The sequence below is a fragment of the Bicyclus anynana genome, chromosome 9 (assembly GCF_947172395.1).
Source record: "Bicyclus anynana chromosome 9, ilBicAnyn1.1, whole genome shotgun sequence".
In the NCBI taxonomy this organism is placed as follows: domain Eukaryota; kingdom Metazoa; phylum Arthropoda; class Insecta; order Lepidoptera; family Nymphalidae; genus Bicyclus; species Bicyclus anynana.
In genome coordinates, this window is record NC_069091.1 from 2683067 (window position 1) to 2705340 (window position 22274).

Here is a 22274-nt window from a genome sequence, read left to right on the forward strand (position 1 = left end):
TATAAATCTCCGGCATTATCGCGTGTATTTCGTGCACATTTTAAAATATTTTAGGTAGGTACAATGAAATATTTACACTGCGTCGTTGGTAAAAACTGCAAAAGATTAGGCTATGTGGATCACTAAGTCGGGTTCGAGTCCTGGGTCAGGCTTAAATATAAAAAAAACTGATGTAAATCACTTAAGCTTTTCTGAAAATTCTTTCACCAATACTATATTATTAGGGAGTAAGGGTAGGGTAGGGGTCATCCCCTGTATGGTAGGGTAGCTGTGAGTGAAAGTAGTATAGGATAGTAGTAAGGTTTCACGCGGACGAAGTCGCGGGCGTCCCCTAGTTCTATACTAATATTATAAAGCTGAAGAGTTTGTTTGTTTGTTTGAACGCGCTAATCTCAGGAACTATTTTTTTTTTGCTCAATAAATCATTTATTATTTTTTATTATTATTTTATTGGTCCGATTTAAAGAATTATTTAAGTGGTAGATAGCCCATTTATCGAGGAAGGCTATTTATAGTATCCCCTTATTTGTATGGGAACGGGAACTGGGGCGTAGCTACCGCCGTATCAACCGTATCAATGATACAGGGACCCCGAACTACAGAGGCCCCTTACGTGTGAAAGCAAAAACGAGTAAAATGTAGGTAATCCACAATCTCTTTTTTCAAGCGTCTCTCTCTCTCTTTCTTTAGTCTCTTTTTTGGTAAGCGTGCGGCTCTAAATTAATTTAATCTTTGGCGTGCGCCCAAAAGTCGAAAACATCATATTATAAAGGTCACTGTCCTAGGTAGTAACTGTCATATTTGTTTTAAACGAGCATTGTTGTTCCTTTTGTCCTTGATTTAGGCCCCTCAACTTATTTTGTTACAGGGCCCCTCCAAGGCACGCTACGCCACTGAACGAGAACCACGCGGGTGAAACCGCGCGGCGTCAGCTAGTCTGTGAATAAAACACATCTTACTCTACAGACGACAAATGAAATGAATCAGACCTTTGACTCAGAACAAAGCTTTATGCTGGTTTGATTTTTTGAATTTGTGTATTTTTTCTATTCGTGAGAAAAATATAAATGTGGAGGGGAAAGGAAAGTCCTATCTCTTTCATAATCAACATAGGACCTAAAATTAGGGATGTAGAAAAACCGGACTTAGAGAAATTAGTGCTTTATACAACTTCCTGTTGAAGATTTTTCAATTTCCGATTTCAGAAATTTTCGGTTTTCTCCTACTCTATGATAAAAACCACAGACTAATTAAAATAGGATGAAAGGATGTTTTTATCTTTGGGGTTTAGGACAAAAAAAAATATTTGTTGTTGAATGTTGATTGAATAAATTGAGGTTTGCCTTTTTGGACAAAATTATAAATTCTGATTTATTGGAGGCGCGTTCGTGTCAAGGAAGTGTTTGTCAAATGGTGAATAAATGTCTATGAAGCCAATAAAAATGCCGTCGGCGACGAAAGACTCAACCATTTTAAAGATTGCGGTGGAAATGCTCAATGCCCACGACAAGGTGCCACAGTTAATTGAATTCGACCAGAGTCAGCCTCTCTCCAGTATTATTCAGCTCCTATGCAAGGCGTGGGGTCTTCCCGATCCCGTCAACTATGCTTTACAGTTCTCCGAAAGCAACAATCAGAATTACATCACCGAAAAAAATCGTAACGAAATCAAGAACGGTTCAGTTTTGCGACTAGAGCAATCCCCTGCTAAGACGGTTCAAGACATACTGGCGAAGATCAACACGGGCACGGAAGCCGAACAGACTGTTGCGCTAACTAAACTATCCACCGTTAGCAGCGATCTCACGTTCGCTCTGGAGTTTATCAACAAAAAAGGTTTGTCTCTAATCATACACAATATAGAGTCAGGAAAGTTTAAAGGAGACAGCTTCAAGTATGCCTTAGTTACGTTTGTCGAACTCATGGACCACGGTATAATATCTTGGGATATCTTACAGAATCAGTTTATAAATAAAGTCGTCAGTTTTGTAAGCAACCAAACAAATGCACAAGACCCGAAGATAATTCAATCGTGCCTCTCTATTCTCGAGAATATTGTTCTCAATAGCTCCGGAAAGAATTCCCATGTTGAAAAAGAAATAACAATACCAAGTCTCATTTCACATTTAGAGAATCAGGATATTATTATACAACAAAATGCTATAGCACTAATTAATGCAATATTTTCAAAAGCAGACTTGACAAAAAAGAAGGCCATATCTGCTACATTGTGTTCAAAACAGGTCAGAAATAAGATTTATGACAATCTTATCACAAAACATGTATCAAAAGAAGGCTTGGGAACTGAGCTAGCACATCAGCTTTATGTTTTACAAACTTTAATATTAGGTTTATTGGAGACTAAAATGCGAACGAGAGCGGATAGCCAAGAACAAGAATCACAGGAAAAAATTAAGGAACTCAGAAAGTTTGCTTTTGAAAATGACAATAACACCAACATTGAAGTTACGACCCGACGTCAAACAGGCAGCCTGTCTAAAGACTTCAAAAAGCTTGGTTTCAAATGTGAAATTGATCCTATTAAAGACTTCAACGAGACACCACCAGGCATCCTAGCATTAGATTGCATGCTGTACTTTGCTAGAAACCAACGAGAAGATTACACTAAGATTGTTTTACGAAACAGCTGTAGGGCAGATGAGCAGGAATGTCCATTCGGTAAAACTAGCGTAGAATTAGTGAAGCTCTTATGTGACATCCTGCATATTGGAGAAACACCAAGTGAACAGGGACAGACATATCATCCCCTATTTTTCACTCATGATCATCCATTTGAGGAACTTTTTTGCATTTGTATAGTAATACTTAACAAGACATGGAAAGAAATGAGAGCTACAACAGAAGATTTTATCAAAGTCCTGAGTGTTGTTAGAGAGCAGATAATTAGGGCTCTAGCTTCATCCCCAAAAAGTTTTGATAAGTTCAAACAAAAGATCAAAGAATTGACCTACAATGAAATAACACATTTATGGCAGCAAGAACGCACTAACAGGGAAGTGTGGGAGTCTCATGCAAGACCAATAGTAGAGTTAAAAGAGAAAATAACCCCTGAAATTATTGATCTCATCCAGCAGCAAAGACTGGGAGTTTTGGTTGGCGGCACAAGGTTTAAGAAGTATATGAAAATTAATAGAAAAGACAGATTTTGGTTTGTTCGATTATCACCGAATCACAAAATACTGCACTATGGGGAGTGTGACGAGAAAAGTACACCAAGTTTGGAAGAATTGGGGACCAAGCTAGCTGTTGCAGATATTAAATGTGTTGTTGTTGGTAAAGAATGCCCACATATGAAGGATTTGAAAGGAAAAATAAGCAGTCCACATTTGGCATTTTCCCTCATACTAAAGGCTGCTGAAGTTCCATCCTTAGACTTTGTAGCACCAGATGAACAGATTTTTGATTATTGGACAGATGGAGTCAACGCTTTGTTAAAAGAAAAGATGACAAGCAAATCTTTTGAGAATGATTTGGAAACTCTGCTCTCTATGGACATTAAGGTCAGGTTGCTTGATGCTGAGGGTATAGATATACCGCAAGATCCTCCGCAGATCCCACCAGAACCTGAGGATTATGATTTTTATTATGATAATAACTAATCATACACGTGCCATAAATGTAACTTATAGAAGACAGCAGAAAACAAATATACAAATATGTAACACATATGCCACAACTAACAAAGAACTGAGTAAAACAACAAGTCACCAATGCATTAGAAATAAAAAGGTTAGATTAAAACATTGTTGAATGTTGGAATTGTGCTGCAGCCAATAATTTCACCAGTCTCTTGTACCTTTATATAAATTAAATAAGGGTACAGTCACATTAGTAAGCTGAAACAATTAATCCTTGGTAACTCTGGCCAAGTATATGAAGTGATTTACTGCCTTGCAATTTGTATAGAGTAACTTAAAACATAATTATATTAACAAGCTGCCTATGACTTAGTTCACTTCAATTTGGGATTATTACTTTACTAAAGGAACTCTGCTTAGGGGATGAATTTAGAATAACCAGATGCCCATGTCATAACCATCTGTGTACCAATCAACACAATCCATTCAGTGTATAGATCAGTCATTAATGGTTGCCTTTTAGATACTCATAGACAGATATGGAACAGAATTGTCTTATGCAGTTAATTTAAGTAACCATGTTTTTTCTGTTTCATTATCTTTTTAATTCAGCTCAAATGTAATAGATTTTGCAATATGAATGAATAAATGAGAAGCAAACGAATGAAATATTTTGATATATTGCCAAAATACTCATAACTAGCTCAAAAATTGTACCCAAGTGAAACAGTGATAAGCTATAGGACCATTGTATTCATTCCGTATAAATTTAATTTCAATTATGTATACCAATTGTTATTAAGTATTTTGTTTATTATTAACTTGTTTAAGAACTTGTTTAAGATTCTGTTAACAGTTAAGTGATAGTAGAGTTATAATTTTTAATAATTATACATTTATTATTATAATCAATTTAATTTAAATGTAGTTATTATTATTATGTGTGTATTAAAAGGACTGTGTCTTATTATCTTTTTACACCAATGTTATTGGAACTCCATTTTAAAGTTGAATGTTTATGTTATTAACAAAATAGCAAGTTAGACACCAAAGATGATAAATAGATAAGATATCAATAATTTTACAATATTAAACAAAATATATATTTCAAATAGTTGTATCATTTACATACTAACTTATTATCTAAGATTTGTCTTTTAGATGGATGTTCTTTACTTGGATTTCCAGTTTTATTCAATTCAATAAGATATTATATTAGTAAGAGCTGTGATAGCTCAGTGGATATGACCTTTATTTACGATTATATTATTTACGATTTATTTATTTACGATTATATTATATCACGATTCTGGAGGGTGTCAGTTCGAATCTGGCCCGGGGCATGCACCTCCAACTTTTCATTTGTGTGCATTTTAAGAAATTAAATATCACGTGTCTCAAACGGTGAAGGAAAACATCGTGAGGAAACCTGCATACCAGAGAATTTTTCTAATTATCTGCGTGTGTGAAGTCTGCTAATCCGCATTGGGCCAGCGTGGTGGACTATTGGCCTAACCCCTCTCATTCTGAGAGGAGACTTGAGCTCAGCAGTGAGCCGAATATGGGTTGACAATGATTATATTAGCATTCAATCAGATAACAGCTGGATGCTTGCAGCTCAAGACACCTCGGTGTTTGGAAGTTCCTGCCCTTTGCCTAATAGTGGAAATCCACTAGCTCATAACGATTACCATTTAGTACCAGTTTTAGGTTTGTGAGAGGTACTTTCATTTCGTTTCATATAAACAAACCCAGATAAGTACACACTTGGACCATTAAGCGCCTAGTCTAGGCGCTTAATGATCAAAGTTTAAAAGGGTTAGGGTATGTCGGTTGTAAAACAAAAAAATCATAACTACTGTAAGCGTACGAAACATTAACTTTATTAAATAAAACGCATAATCACAGTGACATAAATTAATATAATACACAACACTAGGCAGAGACAGTTTAATCTAAAATTGAACGTCCCTACACGAAACTGCGGTTTGAATTCTGTGAGAAGAAATACAAGTCCGTATTTCTTTCGTCAATGGGAACAGGAAAAAAATATTTATTTTTTGGTTTAATATACAATAAAGGAATTTTCGTCATTTATTTGCTTCTGTAACGTGCTGAGCCTAATAATTTAAAACTTTCATATTATTTCACCATGAATATTACATTACATATACACAAAATTTGAGCAATATGATCATAAATAAATATTTTGTTCGAGGCCCCAATGACCAATACACATACCAATATTCTTTATATGCATAGCTGAGCATTAACTCGTTAATCCGTTAATCGTTAATTAACGAAGTTAACATTTTGAGTAACGGATTAACTTTTAAGTTAACTTTTATAAATGTTAACGGACACGTTAACTTCCGTTAATATACAGAAGTCCGTTAATCGTTATTTCAATGCCTACTATTTACCGCGCAACGCGAAAAGCAGATTCAGACAAGTGAGAAATGATGACTGATTTTTTTTTCAAAGAAATCAACAAATTACTATATTTATGTGAAATATAGATAAAATCAACTAAAAACAAATTATGGCACTTTTCCCCAGTGCTCATCCTTATTTTTCAATGGTGATCTCACACATTGATATAAAAATGTAGTATTACAGTCATATTAACGGATTAACGTTAACTTGCGTTAATTCTTCCGGAATGTAACGCTTTAACGTTTAACGAAGCTAACTTTTTTTGGTAGCGGATTAACGATTAACGAAGTTAACTATTTTATTAACGGTGCCCAGCTATGTTTATATGTATGTCATTTGCACTTATATGTCAATTAATAGTCTGGATATAGCTTGGCAACTTCGTTCATAACACTAACCGATGTTGCGCGCGGGCCGAGGGACGTGTAGCGATGAATGAAAACCCACGACTGACGTACCTCAATTCCCCGCACGCCATTTCACACCCGCGCAGTTTTTCCCCCCGTCGCTCGCATATCATAGTAGTGTCATCAACGAACTTGCCAGACTATAGAGTGAGCGCACGATAAGTTTGCGCGTGGCCAAAATCGGAACTAATCAAAATTGCCACCATTTTATCGTCTATCTCTATCCATTTCTTGGCGGGTAAAAGAGATCACTAACGCTAACATAATTGTCGCGCGCAGCTTACCTTGCACGCACTCTAATAGTGTTCGTTGTAGGATGGTGCGAGTAGCAAGTGCCAGTGACAAAAAGTTTGACGTAACTAATTACACATTTCATCTGACCTACTAGCGGTTGGCCCTGACTTCGTTCGCTTTTAGACCTCCTTAATATGGCCCTCCCAAAATCCATTCTTAGCGGACGTCTACCAACTATAAACTACGTCCCTACCAAATTTCAACTTTGTACGTCCAGCGGTTTTCTAGATATCGTGATGTGTTCCTTTCGCTTTTATATATTTATTTAGATTGTAACCAGCCAGGTAATAGTAAGTAAGTAGTAAAGAGTAATTACAAACAACTGTGTTATAGATAATTGCAATCACTAAGTTTAATATTTACAAAATTAACTTAATTCACTAAAACTATAAAAGTATTTTATGTCAAAGTATTGGCGAATCTGTAATTGTACTGTGTCACATACATATTACATAATGAAGTACATTATGAGGGTACTTTAATCAATTATGAATTATGATTATTGATTATTTGTCATTTTTCATACATTTTACCATACAATCATACATACATATACATCGTGAAGTTGCCTTTGTCTTAAACCAAAATCCAACTTATTGTACCCAATGTATATTATCCCTAAGTGTTATTATATATAAAAAAGTGTGCGTCAGCTCCGACGCACGAATGGACTGATAAGTGAAAGGTGCGCAACCGAGGTGCAGCAGGCCGCGGCGCACGCATGTGCACGCTGTCGGCAGCACACGGTGAAAAGTGCGCAAAATAGGTTGCGCACAAAAACGTATCGCTGTCATTTGTTCATAAAATTTTATTGCCCATTTTTTTTTCATTCTGATTAACGACATAATCGATTCTTAAGTAAACTCCAAAAAACAAAGTACGATTGTAACAATATTCATTTTAAAACATCCTGCATTTTCAAACACCAGAGGTCATTCACTTTAAAGTCAGCCATTGACGGTCAATTATTCCCACGTTTCTGCAGCGAAGACGTTTCATAAGTCGAGTCGTAATGCACGCAGCGACCAATACACGATCAGTTATACTCGTGGGTGCTGCAGAAACGTGAGAATAATTGATCGTCAATGGCGGGCATAGCCTAAACTAGTACAATGACTTCATACTTACGAAACATAATTAAACAGGATGTTTATTTTTCATAATTTTTTTTTTGCTACCATATGAATTAGCTTGAGGTCATTTTTAATATTGTTAAGGGGCTTCTTGTATTGGACTTATAAATGGCAGGGCGGCGAAACTAGCACGGCGTTTATTAATACAACCCTACCGTCAAAGACATACCGCCAAGCGATTTAGCGTTCCGGTACGATGCCGTGTAGAAACCGAAAGGAGTGTGGATTTTCACCCTCCTCCTAACAAGTTAGCCCGCTTCCATCTTAGATCGCATCATCACTCACCATCTGGTGAGATTGTAGTCAAAAAAAAAAGTCGAACTATACATGTTGACCGCACCATCCTATAATTAACAATGAATCCATACATCCAATTTATTAGTCTGTCCGTGTATTTACTTTGTATGTATTGCAAATGGTGGAAGGGAATTCATTTTTACTTTAAACAATCTCAATTACTGCATTTTGGAGACTTCGAACTTTGTGTTAATGATTTCCTCATCTGAATCCAGTAGTGGTAGGGAACTGGTGGGGATGTTCTCTTCAACCCAACGAAGGTCAGAGTCCAGGGTGTTGGTGTTTTGTTCTGGTTCCCTTTGTGTGTCTGGACTCTCGATGTTGGTCGAACGCATTTTGACCCCATACGCGTTGTTGACGAATTGTTCCTCCTCTTCTGTAATGAATGTGGAATTTAGTTGGTTTTGATGAATAGGGTAGTTGACTCATATCAAAGGAGATGGTCCATTTTAGGTCAACTCTTGTACCCCGTATCGTTAAAATTTTAAAAATACAAGGAATTTATTAAAATTTATAAAAGTGAATAAATCTAAATAAAAAGAAATAAATAAAATAAAAACCCAAGTTTTTGAGTTATATCAAGATGGCGCCCACAGAGCAACTGTGACATGACAATTGACAGCAAACCTCAAATCGATTAATGCATTGAAAACGTCATCTATCCGCCATTATTACCCGTAATAATGTTGCATTTCTTGGGAGATAATATCGAAAGAATTAAAGCAAATTCGTAGATTTGTATAATCAAAAAATTAAAAAAAAAAATATCTTCTTTTATTTCCGCCAGGGTACAATGACTGATAACGGGCTCCATACAATTTTGGACCATCTCCTCCATATTCTTCCATATTAGATTGCCTCATCACTTACCATCAGGTGAGATTGTAGTCAAGAGCTAGCTTGTAAAGAATAAAAAAAAAATACCGTCGTCATCCTCGGCGTTGTCGAGCAGCGGCGTGAAGGCGTAGCGCTGGTTGTTGTTGGTGGGCCGCCACAGCACCATGATGACGGCAAGCACGCCCGCGAACAGGATGTGCCAGTACGCCTCGTCCACCCACACGTCCTTCCACTCCTGCGGCACAACAACGACAATATCATTCATATCATCACAACAATTTGATATCAAATGAAACATAAATCATATTCAAAAGACATAATAAAAAAATCGGAAGAAATAATCTATACTTATAATAAATCTAAAAAATCTTAAAATTAAGATAAAAGAAAGGCGTTCGTCAACTGTGCTTTTACGGGTCTTAAAGTTCTTTGGACACATCTCCAGAAATCATGATTCTATAGAACGGTTGGTAGTGCAAGGGCAAGTCCAAGGCAAAACATCCAGAGGCCGATCTCCAACCCGCTGGACGGATTTAGTTAAGGCTGCTACACAGTCATCTTTGGTGGGGTGTACTCAAAATGCAGCCAATCGCCAAAAGTGGAGGAGCATTGCACAGAAGGCGTCTCTCATCGCTGCAACAACGACCACTCTGCCAAGAGTGTACGATTAAGAAGAAGAATAATAAATCTGTAGAGGTCAATTCTGTACATTAAATACATTTCCAAAAATCAGATATCAGATAACTGATACAGTCGATGATATTTTATACTAGAGATAGGGCACTAACGCATCAAAACTGATGCGAACAAATGTGCATAACTGTCATTTAGTCGCTTAAACGACGAAATTTATTTAAACACATAATACCTAAATATTGTCTACAATGTTGAGTTGAGTGTTTAGGAAGTTTCAAAACTATATATACATAAATATATAATGTAGTTGCTAAATTCGGATCACTTTTCGCGGTGGCACGTATATCTATAGTATAAAATAATCATTGCTGATAGTAAATATCACATAACCAAACTTCGTCATCATGTGCCCGCCACACCGTATTGAAGCAGCGTGATGGGTATAAGCTCCTATCTACTCTAAGGAAGGGATATACTCACCGTGATGCAATACATGATCCGGTAAGACTTGAGCGAGTACACCATGAATATAACGGACGCGATCACAGCGAATATCAGCGTGTTAGTGAAGTGCCGGTACAAAGACAGCTTTATCGTGTTCCTGCAATAAGAATGTATTTCAATGCATGTTTTTTTTTTATTTTTAATCGATTTCTGATTCGATATCACAACTGACACTTAAAATGTGCGCCTCAATACAATATTATATCGAGACGAGAGAAAGACAAATACAATAAATAATACACTGTAAAGTTTCCTTTGTCTTCAACCGAAATTCCATATAATGTACCCAATGAGTATTATCCATTAGTGTTACTAACGATTGTAACATTCTTACATAAATCTATTATTTAAAAGCATCCCGTATTTTCAAACACCTAACTATGCTATTCTGAAACTCTGAGGTCATTCACTTTGGCCTAAACTAGGTCAAGGTTCAATGACATTCATGCTTAGAAAACAGAATTAAACAGGATGTTTGAATTTTTTCATAAATTAATTTTTTTTTTTCGCTAGCATGTCAATTAGCTTGAGCTCATTTTTAACATTGTCAAGGGGTTTCTTGTATTGTACTAATAAATGTAGTGGCTTACAGACGGCGAAACTATAGCTTGGCAACTTCGTACGTAAAACTGATGTTGCAGGCGGCTGTAGCGATGAATGAAAACCCCACGACTGATACACGTAACTTGTGCGTAACCCCCGCACGCATGATTTCACACCCACACAGTCTTTCCCCCCGTCTCCCGCATATTATGGGAGTGTTATCAACGTACTTGTCAGACTATAGCACGGTGTACATAGGCGTATATACCGGGTGGGCTGGGTGGGCTGGGCCCACCGTAGAGTAGTTCAAGGCCCATCCTAGGATACTGGGCTACCGATTTGAAATTCTATGATGAACGCCGAAATACTAATAATTTTACAAAAAATATCAAATAATAACAATTACAACTTGTAATAAAGAAAAACCTATACGTAATAAATATTTAAAAAAAAAATATTTACCTTCTCAGTTGTAACGTCCTCATGGTGTGCGCGAGTGACACGAACACCCACCAACAGATGGCGCTGTCCAACAGCGACAGTGGCGCCTCCGACAGCAACAAGTCCCTGTTCGAGTCCTCCGCCTTGTGGTGAAGCCTCAGCCAGGACTCGATGGCCGCTAGCAGGCCCCATAAGAGTCCTGTGCCCACCACCCGTTGTAACGCCGGGCCGAGGCGAGGCCTGGATAAAAATAATAAATTAAAATAGAAAAGAACAGTAATCAATTTATGAATTCAAGGTTTTCAAAGTTCAAATCTTGGGAATAAATACACTATTACCTGGGTACTTGATTATAGTAAAAATTTTGAAATTGTGATAAAATAAAGAAAAAAGAAGACCTGGCAGAATTTGTTGTGGGCTCTTCGCAAACCAAGGTGAATTTAGCACTCTCCTAGCTTTAATTTAATCACCATTATTTTTAAATTACAATGTAAAATATAATAACAAACTAGCGGATGCCTGCAAGTTTGTTCGCGTAAAACCCTACCCCTATACATATTCTCCTACTAAACCCTACCCTTAACCTACACCTATCCTGCCTCTAACCAACCCTTACCCAACCATATCCCTATACTAGCTACCTCTCCACCAATATTCAGCCAAATCGGTCCAGCCATTCTTAAGTTCTATATAGTGTGTACCAGTGGCGAAGGCTGAAATTTTGTAATAGGTAACCCGATCATGTGTTTTTTGCGTGCAGGGCTTATTGTAAAGATGTAGAAATGCTGTAGTAATATTAATACATATTCCGAGCATATAATTCAAATAAATATATGGTGTGTACCTTCTTTACTAACACGATACCTTTTATACTATAGATAGCTGTATTGATGGTTCAAAATGTACATGACAAACATGAACAAACACACATACTCACTTGACGATACCAAATCCCAGCGAGACAATGATGACCAACATCCTCGCGAGCGCCCGCTTAGCTACTGACATCCATTCCGCGAACATGTATATTTCGGAACTGAAGAACCTGCCCACAATAGATACAACTTTAAAACAAAACTTTTTTTTATTATTATTAATACTTATTTTATTTTATTTTATATATTTTTTTTATTATTTCCTTTTGATCAGATGTTTTAAGTAAGAAAAATCTGTAATTGGCTGTAACATACAGGAGTTATAATTTTATTCTTGGTAACGCTGTTGATTTTTCTTAAAAAGAAATAAATAAAACTATTCATTCAGAGAGGTCATTTGGTAATAATCATTACCACAAGGTTATAACTGTACTGTACTGTAGTCTGAGACAGATATGACGTCGCTCGATCTCGTGTTGGCTCGTGCCGACGCTAGGTGGCGCGTCTTGTTTCCGTAAGGAGTAGGGAGTTAGAGAGGGGTAGCGATCGGTTGGCGGGAACGACTTGCGGTATAAGGCGCTCGTCGTACGGTCGGCTTCAGTATGCTCGTGGCGTTCGAGCCGTCCATATTTCTTGTTGTGTAATTCTTTATGGGTTACTTGGGATAGGCGGGGAGTGACTTGGGTGGAAAAGGGGGTGTTAGTTAACTGTCAAGGGATCCCTTAACCCTACATACAACAATCACAAGTTCGTGATTCCACTATAGGGCATTCTCTTCCATTATTTGTTTTGGTTACAGTTTGATTTGTTAATTAAGTTGTGCTGACAAATATTGTGAATCATAACCTTTGTTCGACATTGGTTTTCTTATTTTTATTATCCACTTCTGAGTCTGCTAAGCACTATAGTAACGACATAGCGACTAAGCTTAACATATTCGCTCACCATTAAAGTCTTTATAATAATAATATATTATGAGTTTAGGTTAAAGTTAAATTACTAATTAGTCACATAAGTAGGTTAGATCGTAATTTTATGACGTACCAAATTGGTACTTTACAACTGAGAAAACAAAAAAAAAACCATTAGTCAATTTTTAGATCAACAGCATATTTATTTTAACAAGATTGTCAAGTGAACTTATATTGTAACTAGCGGATGCCCGCGACTTCGTCTGCGGAATTTAGTCCGGGGAATTTAGTTTTTCACAAATACCTCGGGAACCATTGATTTTTCCGGGATTAAAAGTAGCCTATGTGTTAATATATCTCAATACCAAATTTCAGCTAATTCGGTTTAGTAGTCGAGGCGTGAAAGAGTCACAAACATTCATATTATCAAAATCATCAGTTTTGCAAATCTCGGGAAACCATGGATTTTTCGGGATAAAAAGTAGCCTATGTGTTAATCCAGAGTAAAATCTATTACCATTCCAAATTTCAGCCAAATCGCTTCAGTAGTAGCGGCGTTAAAGAGTAACAAACATCCAAACATCCATACAAACTTTCGCGTTTATAATATTAGTAGGAAGTGTACGCTTATCTACTGACTAGCCGACACCCGCGACTTCGTCCGCGTGAACCTCGATGTAAAACCTGCAACCCCTACCCTACTCTTACCTACCTCTACCCTACTTTTCTGGTTGATTTTTTACACCTTGTGTCCGAAAAACCCAAATATCTTATGGAACCCTATTTTTTTCCAAAATAAAATTTAGCCTATGTTACTTGTGGATAATGTAGCTTTCGAATGGTGAAAGAATTTTTAAAATCGGTCCATTAGTTTTTGAGCCTATTCATTACAATCAAACAAACAAACATACAAACAAAGTTTTCCTCTTTATAATATTAGTATAGATGTGTACACTTACCGGCTGAGCCTTGGGCTGAAGCATCTTTGCCTATGGGGCAGATCAAAAAGGTAAAAAAGGTGCACTCACCCATCCTTGTTAATGGAAGAATAGACGCCATAATAGGTGGCGCTCTCGATCATGCCCAGCAGCGCCACACCTCCGATCCAGTACTGGATGCGCAGCAGGTCTCGCCACTGCAGCGCGCACACCGCTAACCACACCGCGCTCAGCACGGTGTACACTCCGCACATCACGTTGAAGAACTATAGTGCAAGCAAATTCAGACCTTAATCTGTGGGATATGGGATTCTTATTCCTTTGTAGTTGACATCAGTAAGATCATCATCATTCTTTTAAATAGCATGATGTACACTCCGCACATCACGCCGAAAAACTATAGTGCAAGCAAATTCAGACCTTAATCTGTGAGATATAGGATTCTTTTTTCTTTATAGTTGACAGCAGTAAGATCATCATTATTTTAAATAGCATGGTGTACACTCCGCACATCACGCCGAAAAACTATAGTGCAAGCAAATTCAGACCTTAATCTGTGAGATATAGGATTCTTATTCATTTGTAGTTAATCACAATTTTATATGGCAGAGTGCCACATGCACAATTTTTTGGGTGTAAGCGGTGTACGGTTGAACACAAATGTACAACCAACAGGGGATGTGCTTAAACATTTGCTAATAGTTGTACCTACAAAGACAACTGTCATTTTGGTTCAACTTAGTAGCCAGAACCTATACTTACATATCTAATACACATGAACATTCCAGTTACTTTTAAATGTGCAACTAATATAGGGTTAAATGAATGAATTACCGGTAAAAGTGGCCATATGGCGGCTGAGAGGTATCCTGAAGGGGCAACCATTTCAACATGCAGTGTGGCTTGAAATTTCTTATCGCTTTGTGCTGACATCCACAGTTCATATATGCCTTCTTTATCCACTGTACGAAGAGGCGCTCTCTAAAATTAAATTTATTTAATTATTGCATGCCATTAATAAGTATCCTCAAGCAATTTGCTTAAAGCTGTTGCAGCTGATTGCACAATAGTGTTGAAATAAAAAAAATTTTACCCACTCCTTCACTGTTAGTCCAGAAGGTAGATTCTTTCCAAATAGTCTAAGATCTGAGTTAGAAACCACCTTCACAAGAGAAATCTAATATGTTAGAGAATACATTGCAAGTAGGTTGCCTAAAAATTCTTAGAAAAAATCTGCAGAAGAACCAAAGTCAGTGACATAGCTCAACGAGTCGGAAGTTGAACTGGCGGGGCCTAAAGTTCGAAGAGCCGATGGATGTTGGGGTCCCAAGGTACTGGAATGGCGACTCCTCACTTGAAAGCACAGTATTGGTCGACCTCTCGCCAGGTGGGCTGACAACTTCATGCGACTCGCATGTATTTGCTGGATGCAGGCGGCACAGGTTCGTCATGATTGGAAGACCCTACAAAAGGCCTATGCAGTGGATGTTTTGGCTGATATGATGATGATGATAAAAAAACCTAAAAATCAAAATTAAAACTTCTAAATATCACACTTACTGGCTGCACGTCATTCTCATCTTTCTTGCCTTTGGGTGACTTGTCCTTGTCAATGTGTAAGTACAAAATATCTTTGCCATTGCATAGATATGTCTCCACAGTGAGCTCTGGGTTGTTGTTAGTGTCGTATGCTGCACTTTCTAGAGTGTCGGAGCAATCCACTATTCGCTATAATACAAATTATTACTATTGAGGAAATAGTTGTGTAAAATTGTAAACAAAATGTTTTGGAACTGAAAGATTTTGAGCTGAATGACTTAAATTTATGCAATCATGAGACCAATGATATGTTTTTTTTTTAATCTTCTACTATATAAAAATAAATCGGGTTTTCCTTCCTGACGCTATAACTCCAGAATGCACAAACCGATTTCCACGATTTTGCATTCGTTGGAAAGGTCTCGGGCTCCGTGAGGTTTATAGCAACAAAAAAATCAGGAAAAGGTAGGGGTAGGGTAGGGTTAGGGTAGGATAGGGTAGGGTAGGGGTAGTTGAAAGTTTACATCGAGTTTCACGCGGACGAAGTCGCGGGTGTCCGCTAGTGTAATATATGAAGGAAAGCAATGATGAGATCTAAGATGAAATGGTTAATGAAATGCATATAGAAAATAATAGTAAGAGCAAACCTTTTCGAAATAGTGAAAATAGTCTGGTGAACATGGAGTAGGTCCCCATGTGTACGCAATTGTTATGTTTGTTGGTACTGTGACATCACAACCCACTGTAAAAAAAAAACAATAGAATTGGATTTATAAACGGAATATCTTCTTGTTGGCTTTAAAGTATTATGTCATATCTATATCTTGCAAAATGTATGTAACAAATTATGTAATAATTTAGATCAAATTTTGTTACTCAATGCAAAGAAACAATCAAATCTTTCCTTTTTTAAAATAATAGTATAGATGAATAATACTAATACTTACATGCAATTATTAACTGTGACTCTTTAAATAGTGACTTGGCTAATGTAAAATTACAACTTAGCTGAAATGATAAATATAAGTTTAGAGCACTTTTATAGACAAATATCAATCTTTTGAAAAAAATTGGTTAAGTAGATGCTTATTAATATTAACCATGCTTATTAAATTATAATTATTTTATTTATTATAAATTTAATATACTGTGTAATTCTTAGTTTTAATTTATATATTTTATTTGTCATTCTATTGTATTGAGTGTTAATGTATATAAGTAAGTAGTTATACTTATATTATAGCGACAGGTTTGCTATGCTGGATATCGCATTTAATAATAAAATATGTTAAAAAAAAAATATTCCTCCTCCAGCCAAGTATTTATTATGAAATCTATGTTAGGGATGGGTATCAGGAATACTATAATATTCCGACAATGGGGATCAATGATATCTCAGTGTCAATGTTGTGTCCACCCTTTAACTGTAGAGCTAAGCTATTGATATTTTTTTTATTTAATTCAGATAATATTTGCCATATTTTTATATATGACCAATATTTTCATATTCCTCTAACTACTGACTAGTTAGAGGAATATGTTATGAGTTACTATGATACGGGGATGAAATGATGAATCTGGTACATTTACTGTTGAACTACTGATGTGTTGCTGATAATTTTTTTTCATTTTTTTTTAAAAAATTTGCCAAATCTTTTTTAAATATGACCTATATTCCCCTCCAACTAGCCTGGAAAGACTGTGTTTGGAGTGGGTACGACAATAGACCAATGGGGCGGGGTTTGAACCACCACCCCTCAGTGATGAGTCCGACCGCTCTTACGGTTGAGCTAGAACTAGTACGACAATGCTGTAATCAGTTAAATACTATTTCATAGATTCCAACTGCTCTTTTCTATTCTTTCTTCAATCAGATCCACGAACTTGTGTAGAGAGTAAAATTCTAAATTAAATCTAAAGTGGAAACACAGATAGTGGCCTGTAGCAGGATGATAATATTCACAACACATTTTGATGTTATCAACATGTAACCATAAAAAATATAATATAATATGGGAAATGCGATAAATGAACTCTACTATGATGTATATCTGTAGTAATAGGCATTTTATCTTACCACTTTGGGTTTAACTAACAAATGACTCACTACACTTAAAATGATACATATATACCTATATTTTGCAAATTCTTATAATTTTAGATATAATCAATGTTAACAATGCGTGTCCAATGTAACAACTGTTTCAAAACAAATATCCTTACCCCGTTTAGAGGTAAAATCCAATTTCCGACGTCCGAAAAACTAAGCGCTACTTTGAATATAGTTAAAAACACAAAAATCACACATCGCAACATTTTAACTACGCCTTTCAACGCGGAGCAGCTGCAAAATGTTCGTCGTTTTCAGTTATTATCCAAGGCATTATTTTTTATTTATTGTAGTGGGAAAACATTTTCAAGAAGCATTTCAAATTGAGGACAAGCTTGACAAATTGAATTATTTGACGTTTGAGATTGAGAATTGTCTTCAATTGACATCTCATCATCTCATGATCTCACTGTCACTCATCCTCACTATGGCAACACCCGAACAAAGAATATATTACTCCAAGGGTCATGGTCATGGTCATGATGGTACCATTATTACTTTTTATCCACGCTTCCTGTGATAACGCCCCGTAACATGGCGTAGCGTAACGTGAAGTCTCATGGTGAATTCGCACCACAGACTACAAATGAAGATTCGCACAGGAATCGAATCGGCCTCTATATTATATTTAAAGGCATTTATGTGGACGAATTCAATTCAATTCTTCTTTATGGCTTTCATTTGTGCCAACTGGGCACAGTTCATCTCGCTCGTGTCGATTAGATTTAGATGGAAGATTATGAGTTATGACGAAATGAAACCTTACAAATTATACACTTGACATTTTTGACATTTTGAAAGTTTGTGTTATCTATGCTATTTTGCGCCACAATGCAATGCAAGCCGGTTGTCATTCGTCTGTGAGTGTGACTCTATGGCAATTGTGGTTGGTTGATGGTTCCTTGTCAAAATATTTTTGTTTTGTTCATCGCATTTTACTTTTTTAAAGGTAAAATGTGTAAAAATAGTGATACAACACACAATTTTTAAAATCGTACAACATGAGGTAAATGTATAAACACAGATTCGTTGTCATGTTTTGGAAACGTATTCCTCGTAATAGTTGGTGGTAGTCATGTCAGATTGTGCACTGGTAGCCAGTGTAAGCGAACACGATGCTAGCATGGACGTGGGAAACGACAAATCCCTATTCGAACCTCCTGCTACTATGATGGTAAATGAATACGAGGACGACGAGAGAACATTAGACGAGGAAGAAGCTTTGGCGGCAGGCGAGCACCAGGACCCTAAAGCGGAACTGAACAGTCTGCAGCGGGAAGGTGATATGCCTTTGGAGGAGCTACTCGCTCTGTACGGCTACAATAAAAATATGGATAAACCGATCGCAGAGCAACCACCAGAAGTGGTGCCTGAGGAGAATGAGAAAACTGAATCTGCGTTACAGCAACTCTACAGTGAAACTGCTAGTCCTGAAGCCACACGGTGCCTTAGGTCTGGCTCGAGGCCGCCTTCTGAAGAAGAGGATGACTATGATTATAGTCCTGATGAGGAAGATTGGAAAAAGACTATTATGGTAGGTAGTGATTTCCAAGCTGGTATACCAGAGGGCTTGTGTAGTTATGATGATGCCCTTCCCTATGAAAATGAAGACAAATTATTGTGGAACCCAAGTGTTCTTGACGAAAAGGTTATTGAGGATTATATGAGGAAAATTTGTGCTATGAACTCGACTACTGGTATTGATGCAGTACCTAAGGGTAAGCAGCTGAGGGATGATGAAGAAGCACTCTTCCTCCTGCAACAATGTGGGCATAATGTAGAAGAGGCTCTGAGAAGACGAAGAATATCCGCTCAGACACCTGCACATGCCAGCGTTTGGTCAGAGGAAGAATGCAGGAACTTTGAGAATGGCATTAAAATTCACGGTAAAGACTTCCACCTCATTCGCCAGCAGAAAGTGCGGACAAGGTCTGTTGGTGAATTAGTACAGTTTTACTATATTTGGAAAAAGACAGAAAGGCATGACATATTTGCAAACAAAACTCGATTAGAAAAGAAAAAATATACCTTACACCCTGGTCACACGGATTACATGGACAGATTTCTGGAGGAGCAAGAACAAACTGGTCCTAGTATGGTGCGACCCGTTTCACCTTCACAGATGATGGTGTATGTTCCCTCACCTGCCACACAACCAGATCCATTAGCGTTGGGGGAGAAGGAGGTATTTTCACAACTAAACACCCACACAACTCCCCCAAGAACACTTTCTACTGAGGATCCAGAGCCAGACTTGGTTTCCTAATACATGTATTTTTGGCTATGCCATAACAATGTTGTGTAGAATGCACTGTTTAAGATTATACTTGTTTACAGCTGTTTGTCCCTTATTCATAAATTTTTTAATTATTACAAGGCTATCATAATATTAAGATTACATTTTTTTGTTTTATATACTGACAGTACAATGTAAATACTAAATAAAAATATATATTTTATTATATTATATTTGTGAATAAGGGAAAACTAGTTTGGAGGTGTTTTGAATATTGCAATGTTTATAAAATGTTGCTACAGAATGTATACTAGACACATGGGTGTACCTCGCTTCTGGCCTTAGCTGGCAGAAAATAAAATAATTTAGTATAACAAGTTTTTGGGCCCAGGAACAAAATATTTATTCATGACTATACTGTATAAACTTTGTGTGATATATTCATTGAGAGTTGGTGAACTGTGAGGTTTTCAGAGGGCATATTAGTTCTCAAACACCAAAATCTGGAAATGGGTGTAAGGAAAACACCCTATTACCATGGTTAGCCTTGTTAAAAAATATAAAATATAGTAAATACAGTCTGACTCACCATGAATATTGAAATACAACATTTAAGAAGTTTGATCATGAATGAATACTTTGTTTGTACTATAAGTATTTTAGCGAAATTTAAAAAATACCTTATATATACATAACTATATGTACACAAGTACTGCCCATGTAATAATCTAGGGATGGCAGGTTACTCAAAGTACACCCATGTCTAGATGTTTGAGCATTAGCCACAACAAAAAATATAATATCTATTTGATATTATTCATATTGAAGTATAACTTTTCATTTGTACCAATACCAATCATATTTTGACAACCCCTCTGATTTTGACCTAGGAACCAAGAAGTAGATTCAATGCCAAGCTTGAGTTACTTTATGAATATATATTTTCAAAATTGGCACAGGTCTAGCAGTTACCCTCTGATGTGGCTATCAACAATATACAAGCAAGTTGGCTAATAATCCTAGATAAAGATTTTTTTATATGTGAAAGTAGAAACTATGACATGTTGCTTTTATCTATTTAACCTTGTAGTCTAAAGACTAGACTAGACAAATTATTCAGATGAGAATTGCACCTGGTGCCTTATCTTGTACATAATATGTAAGGTTACAAATGAAAAGTTGCTTCCAATAGATTTAGTAGTCACTGTAAATATATTTTTTATATACCATGGAATGTCATGCATTTTTAAACTCATTATATTATTTCATAAATTTCTATAATTTATGGCTTTTGCGAATTTGAATATTACAAAGAAATCAGAGATTGCTTTCCATTTTAATATTATTACTTAGTTTGCTATCACACTTGAATGGACTAATGATAATAATAAACATTGAGCTATGTCTCAGTAACAAAATATTTATTTAGGTTTAATTAATTTTAATACATACTGATTTTATTCACTTAAATTCAGTGATTTCTAATTTTATTACTTCCATTACTAATAATGTAACAACACAATTTCTGTTGTTATTATTATTTTTTATGTTTTTTTTATTAGTTACGTTTTTCCATCATCTCAATCATTTTATTTTATTTTAATCCTGAAGATGTATGGAATCTTGATCCAGTGGTAAAGGCATTGATGCAAACAGATCACAAAATATACCATTTCTTTAATACATATCTATATGTATTTAAACTATCTAAGTTGATAATAATAATTATATAATATCAGTTCATTTAAAATGTACATATATTTAAAACCTACCTACTTATCCATTTAATAATTAATAATTTTGTTTGACTTTAATTCTACTATTTATGGTATAAATAAAACTTTTATTATATCAACTGTAAGCTTTAATGATTCCCATATTTAATTTACATTTTATGTGCAAAGTACCGAATTTAGACCATTAAAAAGCAGTTAAGATGTGATTTTTTATATTAAAAAGGATGATTTTATTAAATTCATGTGTTTAAAATATTTTTTAAATACTTAAATTTAATTTTAAGACTGAAAAGGATGCATAAAACCCAGTCAGTAGTCACAGACTGCTACTTGGTTTTATACTCAAATTGCACTTGAAAACATCTAAAGCAAGAAAGTATTTTGGTGTAAATTATATATCTATTGAGAATAAACTGCAAGTTATGCCCAAGGTATTTTGGTTTCCTTTTAAAATTCCCACTTGCCGGGGTCTATACCTATCTTGAAATTGCCATTGTATTTGAGCAGCTTAGTGGAACTATGCTAAAAATAATATCAATATCTAATACTCTAAGAGGTAGCTCTTGAACATTAAAGTACATGAGTACATTGAATATACCTAGTTTTTAAACTTCATATAGAGTAATCTTATCTATGGAGTAATCATAAATGACGCATACTTTGATCCCCTCCCTCTTTAAGCCGTACTTCATTATTATAATCGAGTACGAACAATTTTAGGGCGGTAGGTAAATCCAAAAATTGTCCGTACTCGACTAAAATACTAAAGTAGTGCAAACTAGGCCTTAGATTCCCTGTCCTA

At 36.0% G+C, this 22274-nt stretch overlaps 3 protein-coding genes across 3 annotated transcripts; 2 read left to right on the forward strand and 1 right to left on the reverse strand.

The window, feature by feature from the left end:
• Window positions 1-1284: 1284 nt before the first annotated feature.
• Window positions 1285-4711, forward strand: LOC112058480 (engulfment and cell motility protein 1). The gene has a single exon (XM_024099344.2). The coding sequence runs from the start codon at window positions 1422-1424 to the stop codon at window positions 3618-3620; it is 2199 nt and encodes a 732-aa protein (XP_023955112.1). The 5' UTR covers window positions 1285-1421; the 3' UTR covers window positions 3621-4711.
• A 744-nt stretch (window positions 4712-5455) lies between these two features.
• Window positions 5456-17929, reverse strand: LOC112058479 (transmembrane protein 87A). The gene is made up of 11 exons (XM_024099343.2): window positions 17614-17929; window positions 16338-16398; window positions 16038-16132; window positions 15412-15579; window positions 14686-14832; window positions 13942-14117; window positions 12065-12172; window positions 11149-11367; window positions 10120-10240; window positions 9091-9238; window positions 5456-8542 (listed from the first exon to the last, which is right to left on the reverse strand). The coding sequence occupies exons 1-11, from the start codon at window positions 17704-17706 to the stop codon at window positions 8325-8327; spliced, it is 1554 nt and encodes a 517-aa protein (XP_023955111.2). The 5' UTR covers window positions 17707-17929; the 3' UTR covers window positions 5456-8324.
• A 423-nt stretch (window positions 17930-18352) lies between these two features.
• LOC112058478 (mesoderm induction early response protein 1) lies at window positions 18353-21904 on the forward strand. The gene has a single exon (XM_024099342.2). The coding sequence runs from the start codon at window positions 18576-18578 to the stop codon at window positions 19764-19766; it is 1191 nt and encodes a 396-aa protein (XP_023955110.1). The 5' UTR covers window positions 18353-18575; the 3' UTR covers window positions 19767-21904.
• Window positions 21905-22274: the final 370 nt, after the last annotated feature.